This window comes from Prionailurus viverrinus, chromosome A2 (genome assembly GCF_022837055.1).
Source record: "Prionailurus viverrinus isolate Anna chromosome A2, UM_Priviv_1.0, whole genome shotgun sequence".
In the NCBI taxonomy this organism is placed as follows: domain Eukaryota; kingdom Metazoa; phylum Chordata; class Mammalia; order Carnivora; family Felidae; genus Prionailurus; species Prionailurus viverrinus.
Genome location: NC_062562.1, coordinates 121,885,969 through 121,903,217, shown reverse-complemented (window position 1 = coordinate 121,903,217; position 17,249 = coordinate 121,885,969). Strand labels below are relative to the sequence as shown.

The 17,249-nt window shown below is 39.7% G+C and overlaps 1 protein-coding gene across 8 annotated transcripts in view; it reads right to left on the bottom strand.

Moving 5' to 3' along the window:
• Positions 1-17,249, bottom strand: part of PLEKHA8 (pleckstrin homology domain containing A8) — a 94,691-nt gene that overhangs the window by 67,373 nt on the left and 10,069 nt on the right. For 3 of the 8 annotated variants that reach the window (XR_007146351.1, XM_047830416.1, XM_047830423.1), the window contains exons 1-3: positions 5,552-5,643; positions 2,682-2,798; positions 1,318-1,473 (exon numbers count right to left, since the gene is read on the bottom strand). Coding sequence is in view for 5 of the 8 variants with exons in the window: in XM_047830416.1 (XP_047686372.1) it covers positions 1,318-1,473; positions 2,682-2,798; positions 5,552-5,612 (334 nt within the window). In the remaining 3 variants the exon portion in view is untranslated. Of the gene's footprint in view, positions 1-1,317; positions 1,474-2,681; positions 2,799-5,551; positions 5,649-17,249 lie in introns of those variants that run through there. The other 5 variants (XR_007146353.1, XR_007146352.1, XM_047830407.1 and 2 more) reach the window with 3 other exon arrangements.

Sequence of the window (17,249 nt, the reverse complement as noted above, 5' to 3'; positions counted from 1 at the left end):
CATGGAGTGGAATATATAACCTATATCTAAAGTCAGATGTTTATGGTATGGGTTATAGATAAGATACGAGTGAAGATATGAGGACAAGAAAAACAGAATAAAGAGATTTCTGGTCTTTTGTAGTCTATATTATTTTGGGGGCCAAGGTACTGAATGATCACCAGTACAGGAAGAAGGACACAGCATACTTTTTATCCTTTAATGTCAGAACTGGGAGCAAAGAGTCAATGGTTCAGAATTTTGGTATTTGCTACAGTTTTCCCTATCTGTAAAATGGGGTCATAGCTATCTACCTGCTAACAGTGCTCAAAACTGGGCAACTGTTCTGCAACGTGCAATTACCACTAATAAGATGGCTTGTTAATTCACAGAACTGGTTCAGCATGCCACCTGTCAAAGCTAATGACACCCTCTGTGCACCTGCTGAGACCTCATTAGCACAGTGCTCCAGCTGCTCCCTCACTGAGGGCTCAGCTAGTCATTATCACTTCTGTTTTTTGTCCCATGAAAAAGCTGCATGTTACAACCCGATCTGAGTCAAAGCCGACAGTGTCTAGAATTTGCTCCTGAGTTAGCATTAAAAAACAACCAAGGAAGAGGCCATTTTACTGTGTCTACTTGAAGAGTCAAGCATATCTGCCACGCCTGTCATGAGAAAGAGGCCTCATCTCCCGCCTATCTCTCTAGGTGCATATATATGGGTGGGGGGCTGGGAAGGTGGTGGTTAGGGCTCAGGCACTCTTCCCATAGTCCACATAGAAAGCTGTGCCATGGTTCTCAGGAGACAACGATGTCAAGTTAATGAGCATTAAGCAGCAGCAACCCGGCAATGAGTATCCATCCCACCCCAGGGAAAGGGAGGGGAAAGTGGGGTCCTACTGCAGAAAGTGCCCCGATCCAAGGCTCAGCTATTCTTTACCAAAGGTCAACTCTGTGCCAGACTGGGTCCTAGACAGTTTCGTATAATGGTGAATCCTACGGCAATCCTTCTAATGTAGACTTTTACATCTTTTTAAAATAAGAGGAAGCTGAGAGTCAGAGAGATTAAGTGACCTATGCCAAGGCCGAAGGCCAGTACCTACAAAGCCATGATTTGAATCCAGCTGCATCTGGCTCCAACGCCTGTACTCTTTCTACTATGAGATGCCAAGAGAGAGGAGTTAGATACAGACTGTGGTTTAAATTCCAGATGTATATGGCATTTGCAGGATATAAAAAGCTGGCTAGGTGGTCAGAGGCAAGATACAAATATGGGAACCCAGAGATGCCAGTGGGTGCTTCCCAAGCTTCCCAGACCACAGAACAATCGATACTTGCCTTTTTCCTTCTGGGTCCTACTGTCTGTTAGGCAAGCCTTGGCTGACCCCAGGGCTACCAGCCACCGCTGTCTCTCAGCCACGCTTCTGGCCTTCAGGTAGAAATACTGCTCCCCAGGGATTATCAGGTCCATGCGCGTGTTATCTACAGAATGAACTGACAGCAGGCAGAGGGAGGTCAGAAGCTTAGAAGAGCTAGGGTGCCTGGGTGGCTCAGTCCGTTAGGCATCCGACTTTGGCTCAGGTCATGATCTGACCCCACGTCGGGCTCTGTGCTGACAGCTCAGAGTCTACAGCCTGCTTTGGATTCTGTGTTCCTCTCTTGCTCTGTCCCTACCCCGCTCGTGCTCTGCCTCTCTCTCTCTCAAGGATAAACAAACATGAAAAACAAATTGAAGATAAAAGAAACTTAGAAGAGTTCTATCTGGTGCCCTACCCTACCCAAATTCTTGAGCTCAACTGGTGCCAGTCATTAAAGGCTTCTTCCAAGGGGGGATGCCAGCCCTTACCACCTCCCCTGTTTATTTATCTCTTTCTAGGTGCCTCTGCTGATGAAAAGGAAAAACCTTGGCTGGCTCCAAGGTATCACCAAGACTAAAAAAGTAGTACTCAATTCTCCTTATCAGAATAGAGATAGAATCTCTCTTTTGGCTTGTGTGTGTAAAGTATGCTGCTCTGAGGCCAAAAAGGCTTGCACGCCCGTAAGTAAGGGTGTGCCTCTGTACCTTCTTGGGTTTATTGGAAAGCAATCAAGAACACACTATTCTTCCTTTTCTACTGTCCTTCACAAGTTAGATCAAAAGTGTGAGAATTGCCTCGGAGACCTTCAGGAGAAGAAATAAGCAAACCACACTCTCCTTCACCCCCTACCTCACCCCAAAATATCCTTCTAATCTGTTTTGAAGCCTCATCTTCTCAGCATGTCTCAAGATGTCTCCAAACCAAGAAGTAAAGGCTATTTGCAGGTCTTTATGCGTTTGCTTGTTTTAAGTAATGTGGTGGTGGTGAGAAGGTGTGTGTGTGTGTCCTGATTTACACACGGAAGTGTTTGAAGCTGCAGTAAAAAGACTTACATAAACTCTGCAAAGAGTCCCTGGCTTCAGGTGAGCAAGTGAATCAAGAATGAGCACTAGATGTGTGGTGAAGCGCGTTGCTCTCATTTATTTTGATACCTTTTAAACAACCTCCCTGTAAAACTTGTCTGCAGTTTTAGGTCTTATTCGTAAGGCTTTCTTTTGGGACATAACACTATGTATCTCTGTACTACAGGAATAGCAGAGAAAGGCACGCAGAGGCCAGTCCTTTTTTTATTTTGTGGGGGAGACAGAAAGAAAAAGAAAACTTAGAAATGCCTTGGTTTCTCACCTTGAATTTCACAGACCGCCATCTGGATGCTCCCTTTGCAACCTTTCCAGGCATCTTCAGGAGAATCATAATAGGATAATATCCCCCCACAGAGAAGGAACCATCGAGGCTGCCAACCTGAAAACAGAAGCAAGAGCAGGTCTCAATTATGGCCTACATGTGAGGTGCCTCTCAGGACACAGGAGCGGGACCTGATAAAGGAAGCTGGGTCCCAGCTCCGAGGAGCTTAAATTCCAGGGGAAATTCTAAGGGAAAGAAGTAGGTTAGAAAATACCAGTATGCGTGATCTCATTTTTAAAATTAGAAACAAACACCCATAGGGGCATATATTTTTAGTCACATAATGTATAGAAGTCTGCAAGGGCCAGGAATATAGTGATGATTCTGATGATAGTTAATAGGATTACCGATGATTTTTATTCCTTTTTCCATTAATATAGTACTAGTAATCTTTGATTTTTAATTTTCTTTTAATATTTATTTTTGAAAGAGAGAGAGAGAGAGAGAGACAGAGTGGGAGTGGGGGAGGGCAGAGAGAGAGGGAGACACAGAATCCGAAGCAGGCTCCAGGCTCTGAGGTGTCAGCACAGAGCCTGATATGGGCCTCGAACCCACGAACTGTGAGATCATGACCTGAGCCGAAGTCAAAGTCAGACACTCAACCGACTGAACCAACCAGGTGCCCCTGATTTTTAATTTTTTTAAGGTAAAAGATTATTGTTTCCTGAACATTATCGTTTTCTTTTTATTTGTTTTAGTGTTTATTTTTGAGAGAGATAATAGGCAGAGCACAAGCAGGCTTCAGGCTCTGAGCTGTTAGCACACAGCCCAATGCGGGGGCTTGAATCCCTGGACCACGAGATCATGACCTGAGCCGAAGTCGGATGCCTAACCCACTGAACACCCCGGTGCCCCATGAACGTTATCGTTTTCATACACTTGCTCTTCTCTCCTTTGGTTAAGAACAATTATCCCGAACTTAGAAATAAGGCAAAAGATTACATTGCTCTGAAAGACGACTTCAACCACCTCCATTTTGAGCTCAGTCTGTACTTTCTGATTAAGTTCTTTCCAGCTTATCTCTCTTAACTCAGGCAAAAGACCCTACAGGCAAAGCCTCCAGTGATGGGAACTGAAACTACTCCCTCAAGCAATTAACTACTGCCCTGACTCCAGCAAGACCCTGCACGATTGACCCCAAGATAGTGACTGACCTGACCTTTACTGCCCAGCACTGGTACCCACCGACCCTTCCCCCACATTTTCCTTACATAATAAACCCACAAGTATTTTTAGCACTATGGAAACAGTCTTTGAGATACCAGTCCACTGTCTTCCCGGTGTGGGCCTCACTGAAATAAATTCTTTTCTTGTGTCACCACTACTCATCTCTCTGTCTTTGGATTTTGTCAGCAGGGAATGGCAGATCCTGGTCTGTTGGGGCCCCCAGGGCCAGGTGCTCTTATACCCGTGTCCTGCAGCTCTTTCCACGTCATAGAGAGTTACAGAGTGCAAATAAGCCTGTGTGGGGGCATATGAGCCCTAGGAGAAGGTAACTTTGACTTATTACTTAGCATTGATCCACTGTAATGAAATAATCTTAAAACATTCAAGGGCTTAACAACTTTTACTTTGGAGAATTTCAGGGGACAAACCATATTTGGTTGAAATACACATCTTATCTAGTCCTCTTACAAATTTATATTCTAGGCAACCAAAATTATTTGCTATCTTCCTGCTTCTGGGCTTTTGCCTGAGTTGGATCTTTTTTCTAAAATGTCATCTCTGACTATTTCTGCATAAGCCTTGTTAGTCTCCTCAGTCAGATATACACATATTTTTTTCTCTGAAATGTTATAGCCCTTTAGGGATACATTTTTCTCATGACGCTCTTCTGGGGCTGAGGCAGACAGAGAGAAGGCCAGGAAAAGCTTTGAGCAGAGCCCTAGGGGCTGCTTAGGTACAGATGTCCGATGACTGATTCACACAAACCAAGAGGCCTGAGACCCAAGAAGAGCTGCGGTTCCATCCAGGTCAGAAAGCAGGAAAAGACCAATGTTGCAGCTCAGGCAAGAGGAATTCCCTCTTTCTTGGCCTTTTTATTCTATTTAGGTCATTGATTGATCAGATGAGACCCACTCGTATTGGGGAAGGCAATATACTCAGTCCCCCAATTCAAACGTCAATCTCGTCTAGAAACACGCTCACAGACACACCCAGAAAGATGTTTGGCCACATGGCCAGGCACCTCATGGCCCAGGCACACTGACACATAAAATGAGTCATCACATCATATGTTAACTAACTTGGATTTAAATCAAAAAAATAATAATAACAAATAAAAAAAATTAATCATCACACACCATTAATTTTAAGACTTACCATTATTTTGCTTAACACAAGGAAAAAAAAATACCTGGCCATTAATCAATGACACGGCGCTGCTTCTGCTTCCTGATTTCAGCTACTGAAATGTGGAATAATGTCTACAAATTGAAAAACTGTGGCACTAAACTAGGTTTAGCTTATAGTAATCTGAAAAAAGTTAAAGAGCTCCTCCTCTCCCTCAACACACACACACACACACACACACACACACACACACACGGCACAGCTGCAGTTAGGTTTTGAAAGTTGCTGGTGAACTGTAATAGCAACTGAAACAGCACCTTCCCTGTAACATGTTCTATATTTACCTAGAAGTTATAATTGTACTAGAGGAAGTTCTATATATCGTTATTTTATCCTGTAGTCTGTAACTATAAATACCGTGACCAAAAAAACCTTCTCTTTAAATCATAAAGTTACTGGAATCTCAGAAGGCACATTAAGAGACCACAGAAGTCTCAGTCCCATTATATGAAATTTACCGGCAGAGCGATGGACAGTCCAAAGAAGGACTGGGATGCACTGCTCCTTCACGAGGTCCATTTCCCAGAAAGCTCAGTTACAGCTCAGAAATAACTGTATGAGAAAAGCGGCAAGAATGAAGAGGCCATTAATCCACTTCCTGTTTTAAATTAATCTGCAGTTACTTTGATTGATGTTTCAGCTTGATCGTCTAAGGGATGCCCAGATAGCTGGTAAAACACTATTTCTAAGTTTGTCTGTGAGGGTGTCTCTGGCAGAGATTAGCATTTGAGTCAGTAGACTGAGGAAAGACTCCCCTCACCAATGCAGGTGAGTATCATCCAATCCACTGAGGGCCTGAGTAGAACAAAAAGGCAGAGGAATGGAGAATTTGCTCTCTCTTCTTGATGAGACATCCACCTTCTCCTGCCCTGGGACACTGGTGCCCTGGGGACTGTGGACTCAGATCAGGACTTAATACCATCCATCTCCCTAACTCTCAGGCCCTTGAACTCGGATCGAATTGCATCACCAGCTTTCTTGGTTCTCCAGCCTACTGACAGCAGATCACGGGACCGGTCTCCATAACTGCATGAGCCAATTCTTACAATAAATCCCTTCATATATTACAAGTACACACATATATGTATATAATACATATACAATTGTATATACTATTGGACCTGTTTTTCTAAAGAACCCTTGCTAACACACTTGGAAATGATCAAATATTCAAGGTAACAAAACAGCAGATGAAAACTGTGGGTGTAACCAGTCCCCGCTCCCTTAGATTACCATTGGATTAATCTTCTGGTCCAACCCCACTTTCCCATCCCCCCCAATTTTTTGGCCATTCTCTGTTGGAGATGGAATGTGGTGTCAGCCAAACTCTCTGCTTGCAGGGATTAGACAAGAGATTTCAATGAGCAAAGAAAAGTTTTAGCTTATATAAGTTACTCTGCCAGGGATGGGGTCGGGAAATAGAAGTATTTAAATGCCAATTTCACATACTTTGCATTATCCTGGATTATTTCACTATAAAAGGTATAGTGGACATTTATTTTTGGCAACCTGGCATCCACCCTCAACACCTGTTACTGAAATTCTCCTCCTCCACACTCTATCCATGTAGTTTGGGTGGGGCTGACTGGCTCTATGTGGGGCATGTGATTCAGGCTTAAATGGAGCTTCACGTTCCCTGTCCTCAATGATACACTCCGCGACGGGCAAGTGACCCAACCAGAGATAAATAAACCTGAGACTTCTGCTGGGTCTGGAGACAGATGGAAAGAAATGGAGACTGCCTCTTTTGGCTCTGGTCTTGAAGATGTTTGCCTGGAGCTGTCAGCAGTCATTCTGCCACCACACGGGACCTAAACGTGATTCACCCACTAAGCGAACGGGGGTGGGAGGACTTGAGGGAGGCAGGGAAAGGAAACAAATCCAGAAGACAGTTTTGAACACCGCAATAAGACCATATTATACCCATAGATAAGAACTTTTTCAGAGTCAAAAAGTGAGCCAATATCCATTTTTTTTTTAACTTCAAGCCTAAATTGGATTTATTCCTAAATAAAAGATTTACAAACTATCACATGATCAACTTCACTAAATGTAGAAAAAGCAAAAGCATTTGACAAAATGTAATAACATCCTTTCACAATAAAACTTCTCAACAAACTCGGAATAGAAGGGAACTTCTTCACCCTGATAAAGCATGTAAAAAAAAAAACAAAACAAAACAACAACCCACAATTAACATACTTAATGACAAAAGACTGGAGGTTTTTCCCCTGAGACAACATAAGGATGCTTCCTCTCGCCGTTTCTATTCAATATTTTATCGGAGGTTCTAGCGAGGGCAATTAGGGTAAAAAATGAAATAAAAGGTATCCAGATTGGAAAAGAAGAAGCAAATCTACCTTCATCTGCAGACATGCTCTTACATATTTCAAAACAAATCAAAGCAAAAACCTAAGGAGTTCAATTAAAATTGGAATAAATAACTTCAGTAACGTTGCAGGATAGAAGGCCATATGCAGATATCAACTGTATTTCTATACATTTGCAATGAACTGAAAGTGAAATTAAGGAAACAGTTCCTTTTACAGTAAGATCGAAAAGAATGATAGTTAGGAATACACTCAATAGAAGAAGTATAAAATTTATACTCAAAAACAATATAACATTACTCAAAGAAATTAAAGACTGGAAGATCATTATTCCAAAACTGTTACCAGCCTGTTGTTTTCTCATATAGTGCAATGTCTTTCTATACTTAATGTATACTTAATTGACAGCAACTGTTTGCAAAATTCACTTTTTTCAGCTCAACTAATGTCAAGCAATATGGATTTTTTCCAATGAGCATAGTTTTCTTGAAAAAATGTACATATATTTGGATCTAAAACAGCATAGCTCATGTTAACTTTATACTATAGTTTCTTCCTTTTTAATTTCACAACAACCACTTTAAAATCAGTTTCTAGACATGTTCTTATACCTTAAAGATCCAAACCAAAAAGTGACTACTTGTGAGTCACACCTATGTCTAAAAAACACTGTAACTTCCCATACTCAGCAGCCTTGTGACATGTAACTCATCCAAACATATCACTAAAAATAACTGCACTCCATTAAAAAGAGACATAAATTCTTTTTTTCTTTTCAAAGATCTTATTTTTAAGTAATCTCTACCCCCAACATGGAGCATGAACTCACGAGCCCGAGATCAAGAGTCACATGCTCTGCTGACTCGGCACTTAAATTCTTAACAATATTTTAAAATTTACATGTAGTGAAATTTCTTTGGTTACCAGTTCTGAGTTTTGATAAATGCATAATCCTCTTGACAACCACCATAACAAATACAGAAAAATTCCATTATCCTCCCCTCAAAATTCCCTTGTGCTCCCCCTCTGTAGTCAAACCCTCTCCCCACACTGTACCCCTGGCCAACCACTGTTGTGTTTTCATTTTAGTTGAAAATATTTTGCAATTTTTTTGAAGACTTCCTCTTTGACCCACGGATTACTCAGAAACATATTGTTTGATTTCCTAATATTTGGGGATTTTTCACATCTTTCTGTCATTGATTTCTAGTTTACTTCTGTTAAAGACAGGAGCATTCATTCTTTCAATTGGGCAGGGTTTCTACGATAGCCCAGAATATGGTCGATCTTAGTGAATGTTCCAGGTGCATTTGAAAAACATACAGTATTCAGCTGGTGTTCGAGGGATCACTCTGTAAATGTCAATTAGGTCCAGTTAGTTGATAGTATTCAGATCTTCTGTTATCTTTGGATGATTTACTGTCTACTTGTTCGATGGAGTACTGACAGGAAGAATGTTGAAGTTTCCAAGGATAATTGTGAATTTCTCCTTTCAGTTCTATCAGTTTTTGCTTCATAGATTTTGACGTTCTGTTTCTAGATATATATACATTTAGGATTCCTATATCTTTTTGATGAATTAACCCTTTTATAATTACACAGTGTCTTCCTTTTCCCTTGAGATTTTCTGTTCTGAAATCTACCTAGTCTAATATTCAGACAGCCAATTCAGCTTTTGATTAGTGTTTGCATGGTACCTTTTCCTATCTTTTTTTTTTTTTTTAATGGTTTAAAAGACTTTAATTTTTTAGAGCAGTTTTAGGTTTAAAACAAAACTGAGAGGAAGATACAGGGATTACCTATATGCCCCTCACTCGTATTTGCATAACCTTTCCCCTTATCAACATCACTCACCAGAATGGCTCATTTTTTTATCATTTATATTGACACATTATAATCATCCAAAGTCCAGTTTATCTCAATGTTCACTCTTCCTGCTGTACACTTTATGGGTTCAGACAAACGTATGATATGTATCCATCATTTTTCATCTCCCACTACAACCCCTGCCCCTGCAGCACCACTCATCTTTTTATTGTCTCCATAGTTTTGTCTTTTCCAGAATGTCACATAATTGTAATCATTCAGTATGTAGCCTTTTCAAATTGGGTTCTTTCACTTAGTAATATGCATTTAAGATTCTTCCATGTCTTTTCATGGCTTGACAACTCACTTCTTTTAAGCACTGAACAAGATTCCCTTGTCTGGATGTACCAGTTTATCCATTCACCTACTGAAAGGCATCCTGTTGCTTCCAAATTTTGCTATTGTGAATAAAGCTGCTATAAAGATCCTTGTGCAGGTTTTTGTGCGGACATGAGGTTTTGACTGCTTTGGGTAAAATTTAGCGACGTCTGAATCATATGGTAGGAGCAGGTTTAGTTTTGTAAGAAACCACCAAACTGTCTTCTAGAGTCGCTGGCTGTACCGTTTTTTTTTTTTTTTTCTTTTTGTACCATTTTGCATTCTAAAGCAATTTATGAGAGCTCCTGCTATTTCATGTCCTTGCTAGCATTTGGTGGTGTCAGTATTCCAGATTTTGGCCACTCTAATAGGTGTGTAGTGGTACCTCATTGGTGCTTTAATTTGCCATTTCCATGATGACATATGACATGAAGCTACTTTTCACAAGCTCGTTTGCCATCCATATCTCTTCTTTGGTAGGGTGTCTGTAAGGTCTTTGGCTCATTTTTATGTTGGTTTTCTTAGTGCTGAGTCTTAAGAGTTTTTGTATATTTTGGATAATAGTCCATTTATCAGATGTCTTTCACAGGTATTTTCTCTCAGTCTGTGATGTTTCTTCTACATTTTTTTTTCAATGTTTATTTATTTTTGAGAGGCAGAGAGATACAGTGTGAGTAGGGAAGGGGCAGAGAGAGAGAGGGAGACACAGAATTCAAAGCAGGCTCCAGGCTCTGAGCTGTCAGCACAGAGCCTGACGTGGGGCTCGAACCCATGAACCGTGAGATCATGACCTGGGCTGAAGTCGGACACCCAACCGACTGAGCCACCCAGGCGCCCCGTGTGATGTTTCTTCTAATTTTCTTGATACTATCTTTCACAGAGCAAAAGTTTTTAATTTTAATGAAGTCTTATTAAATTATTTTTTATTAATTATTTTTTCTTATTATTTCTTTCATGGATTGTATTTTGGGGATTGTATCTAAAAAGGCATAAAAATGCCAAGGTCATCGAGGTTTTCTCCTATGTTATCTTCCAGGAGTTTCACAGTTTTGTGTTCTACATTTAGGTCTATGATCCATTTTGAGTTAATTTTGGTGAAGGCTGTAAGGTCTGTATCTAGATTAACTTTTTCTGCACGTGGATGTCCAGTTGGTCCAGCACAATTTGTTGAAGAGATTAACTCTGCTTCATTATATTGTCTCTCTTTCTTGGTCAAAAATCAGCTGATTGTATTTATGTGGGTCTGCTTCTGGGCTTTTTCCCCCAATGATCTGTCTTTTCTTTTACCAATACCACACATTGTTGATTATATAGCTTTACAGTAAGTCTTTAAGTCAGGTAGCATCAGTCCTTCAACTTTGTTCTTCTCCTTCAAGATAGTGTTGGCTATTCTGGGTCTTTTGCTTCTCCAAATGACTTTTGGAATCAATTTGCTGACATCCATAAAATAACTTCTTGGGACTTTAGACTGGGATTGCATTGAATTTATAGATCAAGTTGGGAAAAACTCACAAGTTGACAATATTGAGTCTTCCTACCCATGAACATGGACTATCTCTTCATTTATTTAGTTTTTCTTAGATTTCATTCACCAGTTTTGTAGTTTTCCTTATAAAGGTGTTATACATATTTTGTTAGGTTTATACCTAAGTATTTCATTTTGGGGGGGGTTAAATGTAAATGGTACTGTGTTTGAAATTTCAAGTTCCACTTGTTTATTGTTGGTATATAGGAAGGCAATGAATGGGCTTTTGCGCATGAACTTTGTATCCTGCAACCTTGCTAACATTTGTTATTAGTTCCACTTTTTTGGTTAGTTGTTTCAGATTGTCTACATAAGTGATGTTACCTGTGAACAAAGACAGTTTTATGTCTTCCTTCCAAATCTGTACGCTTCTAATTTCTTTTTCTTGCCTTACAGGATAAGCAAGGGCTTCCAGTATGATGTTAAAAAGGAGCAGTAAGAGGAGACATCCTTGCTTTATACCTGATTCTAGCGGGAAAGTTTCTAGTTTCTCACAATAAAGTATGATGTTAGCTGTTGGTTTTTGTTTTTGTTTTAGTATTTATTTATTTTGGGGACAGCTCAAGAGGGGGAGGGCTAGAGAGAGAGGGAGACAGAAGATCAATCAGAAGCAGACTCTGCAATGGCAGGCTGACAGCAGTGAGACTGTTATGGGGTTCGAACTCATGAACCCCGCAAGATCATGACCTGAGCCAAGTCGGACACTCAACTGAGTCACCCAGGTGCCCCTTAGCTGTGGATTTTTTAAAAATACTCTTTAAAACTTCTCTTCCATTCCTAGTTTCCTGAGTTTTTATCATGAATGGTGATTTGCTTAATGGCTTTTCTGTCTACTGATATGACCATGCGATTTTTCTTTTTTAGTCCATTGATAGAATGGATTACATTGATGAATTTTCAAATGTTGAACCAGCCTTGCACATTTGGGATAAATTCTAATTGGTCATGGTATACAATTCTTTTTATACACTTTTGGATTCAATTTGCTGATATTTTTTTGAGGATTTTTGCATCTATGTTTGTATATCCTTTCATTTTTAATCTGTATCTTTATATTTAAAGATCTCAAAGGCAGCATATAGTTTGGTCTTGTTGTTCATTCTATCTGACAATCTGTGTCTTTTATCTGTTTAGATCACTTACAGTTAATAGATTATCAATATAGTTGGAACTAGGGACACTGCTTTATTAATTTTCTGTTTCCTGTTTTGTTTTTGGCTACTTTGTTCCTCCCTTTCGTGACCTTTGGATTATATGACTCCGTTTTATCCACATCTTCTGCTGTATCTCTTAGTATTTGTTCATTAGTTGCTCTAGGGCTTAACAAATAGACATCTAACTTTTCAGCCTACTTAGAAATAATATTTTAGGGGAGCCTGGGTGGCGCAGTCGGTTAAGCGTCCGACTTCAGCCAGGTCACGATCTCATGGTCTGTGAGTTCGAGCCCCGCGTGAGGCTCTGGGCTGATGGCTCAGAGCCTGGAGCCTGTTTCCGATTCTGTGTCTCCCTCTCTCTCTGCCCCTCCCCCGTTCATGCTTTGTCTCTCTCTGTCCCCCCAAAAATAAATAAAACGTTGAAAAAAAAATTAAAAAAAAAAAAATAATATTTTACTATTTCAAGTAAAATATGCAAACCTAAAACCAAAGAAGTCCTTTATCCTTCTCCTTTTATATTATAGTTACCATATGTATTACATCTACATATAACAACCATCCCCCCATGAGGTTATAATTTTTGCTTCCAACAGTCATACACATATTAAAGAACTTAAAGAGAAGAAAGAGTCTATTATATTTATCTGGATATTTACCATTTTTGTTGCTTTTTTTTAATCCTGATGTTCTAAGTTTCCTGTGGTATCATTTCCCTTCAGCTTCAAGAACCGTTTTTAACATTTTAATTTTCCTTCATCTAAGGGTGTTTTTATTTTGCCTTAACTCTTAAACTCTGCCTTCTAGCCTCCACATTTGCTGGTAAGAAATCCCAGATACTGAAACTGTTTCCCTATCGTACTGTCTTTCTATTCTTGCTGCTTTTGAGGTTTTTTTGTTTTGTTTTGTTTTTTTGTGTGTTTTAGTTTTCAGCAGTTTCATTATACGTATGGTATATCTTTGAGCTCACACGGCTTGGAGTTTGGTGAGTATCTTGAATTTGTAAATTAGTAGCTTTTGCCTAATTTGATAAGTTTTCAGTTATCATTTTTTCAAGACTGTTTTCTTCACCAATGTCTTACTCTTTACCCTTCTCCCTTCTCCAAAGTCTAAATGTTAGACCTTTTGTTCTTGTCTCCGAGGTCCCTGACTCTATGTGCTTTTTTTTTTTTTGAGGTACAATTGACATTTAACATCAACAACAGGATTTATGTATATATTGCAAAATGATCACCACAATAAGTTTAGTTAACATCTATTACCACATTGAGTTACAAATTTTTTTCTCTTCTAATGAGAACTTTTAAGATTTACTCTCTTAGCAACTTTCAAATATACAACGTAGTATTATTAACCATAGTCACAGTGCTGTACGTTATATCCCCAGGACTTATTTGTAAGTAGAAGTTTGTATCCCTAAGGTTTTATTCATTTATTTCCCTTCATTTTTTTCCTTTGTTCTTTAGACTGGATAATTTCTATTCACTTATGTTCAAGTTCACTGATTCTTTCCTGTGTCATCTATATTTTACTGAGCCCATCTACTGAGTGATTTTTTTTTTAATATTGATATCATACTTTTTTAGTTCTAAAATCTCCATTTAGTCCTTTTTAGTAGTTTCTATTTCTCTGCTAAGAATCTATATCTTTCCATTTGTTTCAAGAGTGTTCATCTTTACCATGGTGGTTGTTAACGTTTTGTCTTCTCTCCCCAGTCGGCTTACTATAATTTACTTTTCAGAGTTCTCAGGCACTTGAGTAGTTTGTTCAGGTTTTAGTCTCAGTGGGAGAGAGACTACAGTGAACTTACTCCATCTTGGCCCAATAACAATACTCTTAAATAGAACTAGTAAGACACCCACTAAATGAAATGTTAACCTCATGCTAGGGTACATCACTCTGCCTATAAACCGATCGTACTTTCTTCAAGAACTTTTGCCAATTAAATATTATGGGAAACCAGAAGTTGACAATCTTATTGTTTAACAGAAAATAAAAACAAGATTAAAAAAACCCCACATTAACACACTGTAAATTTTTAAAAATCCATAACGAAATACTGCTGTTTAGAAATGCAGAAAAACACAAGAAGGGGCTATTTAAATCTCTTATAGAAAATTAAGCCAAAAGTAAAGAAAAAAATGAAGAAAAGGTGCTTCTTCATCAAACATAAGAGGAAAAACTAGTGACCATAATCAAGTGGGAACAGAGAGAAGAAGCAAAAGGGCTGAATTCGTCTCTAACTTCTTTTGACTTTCATTTCCTTTTCTACAGAATTATAGCATGAGTTTAATAGTCTCTTTCAGTTTTCAAAACCTGTAAACCTCTATCTTGATTCAAAGTAACAGGAAACTTAATTCTTTCGCAGCATCTATTTCAAGAGAAATTAATTAGTGTCAAGAAAGATTAAATTTCTTCACAGAATTAACAACCTTTCTGAAGTGGTGAGTCAAGACTTAATTGTTCACCATAAATTAATGGTTGCTGTGTTCATAACTCATATATATTACATGATGGTCATAATATATGTTATAGATATTTTACAGATACATTAATGGTGTGAAAATCTACCATTTCCAAATTGAAGCAAAGCAGTTACTCAGTCCTGACCGCCACAGTCTTGGTGTTTTCCGTGTCCAGCTATGGGTGCTCAGCCATATTCTACCTCATCAAAACCCTTGCCCATAGCTCAGCCTCCCCAGAGGAGCTCCAGACAGGACAGTGGATAACAAGGCTGTGGGTTCTTCTGCCAGGTCAGTCATAAGACTTTTGCTGCAGCTGGGAAGGAGGAAGGAAGAGACATCCCTAATAGTAACAGATAATAACCAAGCACTAGCTAAATTACAGGCTTCTTAATTTACCATTAATTAATTCACAAAGCATTTTTTGAGCAGTTATAATTTGCCAGGCTTGGAGATTACGAGAAAAGATGATCCCAGGCTTCAAAGAGTGACAGCCTACTGGGGAGTAAGGCATGCAGATGGTGAGGAGACTATAATTACAATATATTAAATCAAATTCTCTTTAGAACCTTCTGTTGGAGCCTGCTGTAAGTTACCTCTGTCTGTGCTTTGGGCTATCAAACTGGACATTGGTTATATTTATTTGTTCTGGGCAATGCTTCTCATATGTTCCACCATCACCTTACTCAAGAAAATAGGAAATGTTGTTTGTCCAAGTTCAGACTCATAACATCTAGATGTGTCATCTTGAGCATGTCACTTAATTCCTCTGGGCATTACTTTCCAATTTACAAACAGACAGACGGATGAAACTGAGTATCTAAGGTTTAACACATCATCTTCCTTCTGATTATAATGTCACTCTTAACAAACCCAGCAACCTCTCACTACCCCAGCTCCAAACCTGAGGGTCACTTTCTGCCCCATCCCTCCAGGTCAGTCACTAAGTCTTGTCCAATCACACTCTTCTCCACTCTTGCCTTCACTGTTACACCATGCCCATGTTGAGGCGTATGGTGTAAAATCACGGGAAGGACAAAAGCCAGGCAGACCTGGCTCAAGGTTTATTTGTTGTGTGATTCGAAGTCAATTATTTATCTTACGAGCCTTGGTTTATTCATCTGTGAAATGGAGGATACTGCCTCCCTCCTCCCCTTCCATCATCATTGTGTTCCTGTTATTTCAGTGTTTTCTCCTCCCTTATCATGTTTTAGCCAGCTGAATCTTCCTTATGTACTGTTTTTACCTGTTCTTTCTTCCTATTCAGAAATCCCAAGTGACTCCCCACCAATTCAAAACTCTCAGGCTTGGCTTGGCTTGGTAATCTAATCCTATCCCATGGGGCGTCTGGGTGGCTCACTCAGTTAAGCATCCAACTTTGGCTCAGGTCATGATCTCACAGTTTGTGAGTTTGAGCCCCACATCAGGCTTGGTGCTGACGGCTCAGAGCCTGGAGCCTGCTTCATATTCTGTGTCTCCCTCTTTCTGCCCCTCCCCTGCTCACACTGTGTTTCTCGCTCTCTCTCTCAAAAAAACAAATAAACATTAAGAAAAGCAAAAAGATATTTGTGATGTCAACCTGGATGACCAAAGACTTTAACATTCCAGCCTGTCAGGGATGCCCCAAATTTGCCTTTAAAATTCCAAGACTCCAGAGGATGATAGGTAAGAGCTAAACCCCTACACCTAGGGACCAGCTACATGCAGTGTAGCTCTTCTGAGCTTTGTCAAGCCATAGCCTTGAAGCAACCATGTAAAGGCTTAAGGGACAAAATCATGAATTTAGCCGAATTTAGAAAGGCACTTTTCATAGTTAAGAAGGACAGCCACAAGCCTATTATCTCCTTGAGACCAGGGATCATGTCTTACTCAAAACAGTATCCCTAATATCCACACAGGGTATAGTAAGAGTTGATGCTAGTGTTCCATCCATTCTCAGTGAATGAATGACTGACGGGGAGCTATTAGACTGTGTTAAAAGTAGACTGTTGAAACCTTTCCTCTGGTATTTAAAAATCAAGACAGAGCCATCCTTGTCTTGGACTATACAGGAACAATTCTACCAAAAGGAGTAGATTCTCAAGCAAATGATATTTTGCTTCCTTTGATGTAACACGAATACTGAGAAAGGTCAGCCCTCTCTCTGGCTAACTCTAAGTTACGCACTTTTCCATCTCTTCTGCTACTGTCACACCCTCCACCAGCCAACTTGAAAATGGATCCAGGGAGAGAAATGCCCAAGCATCACAGTATTTTTTGGACCTCCCTGTTGTCTACTCATTTGTTTTCTGTCCAGCAAAGCTCCGATGCCTACTTTCTTACCTGTTCCAAATCTATTCCTAATGGAGTTTAACTGGGCTTTTGCTCAATTCTAAACAATATGAAAGTAACAGTAACAGGAAATGGTAAAGATTGAACACTGAGAGGGGCGCCTGGGTGGCTCAGTCGGTTAAGCGGCTGACTTCGGCTCAGGTCACAATCTCGCGGTCCATGAGTTCGAGCCC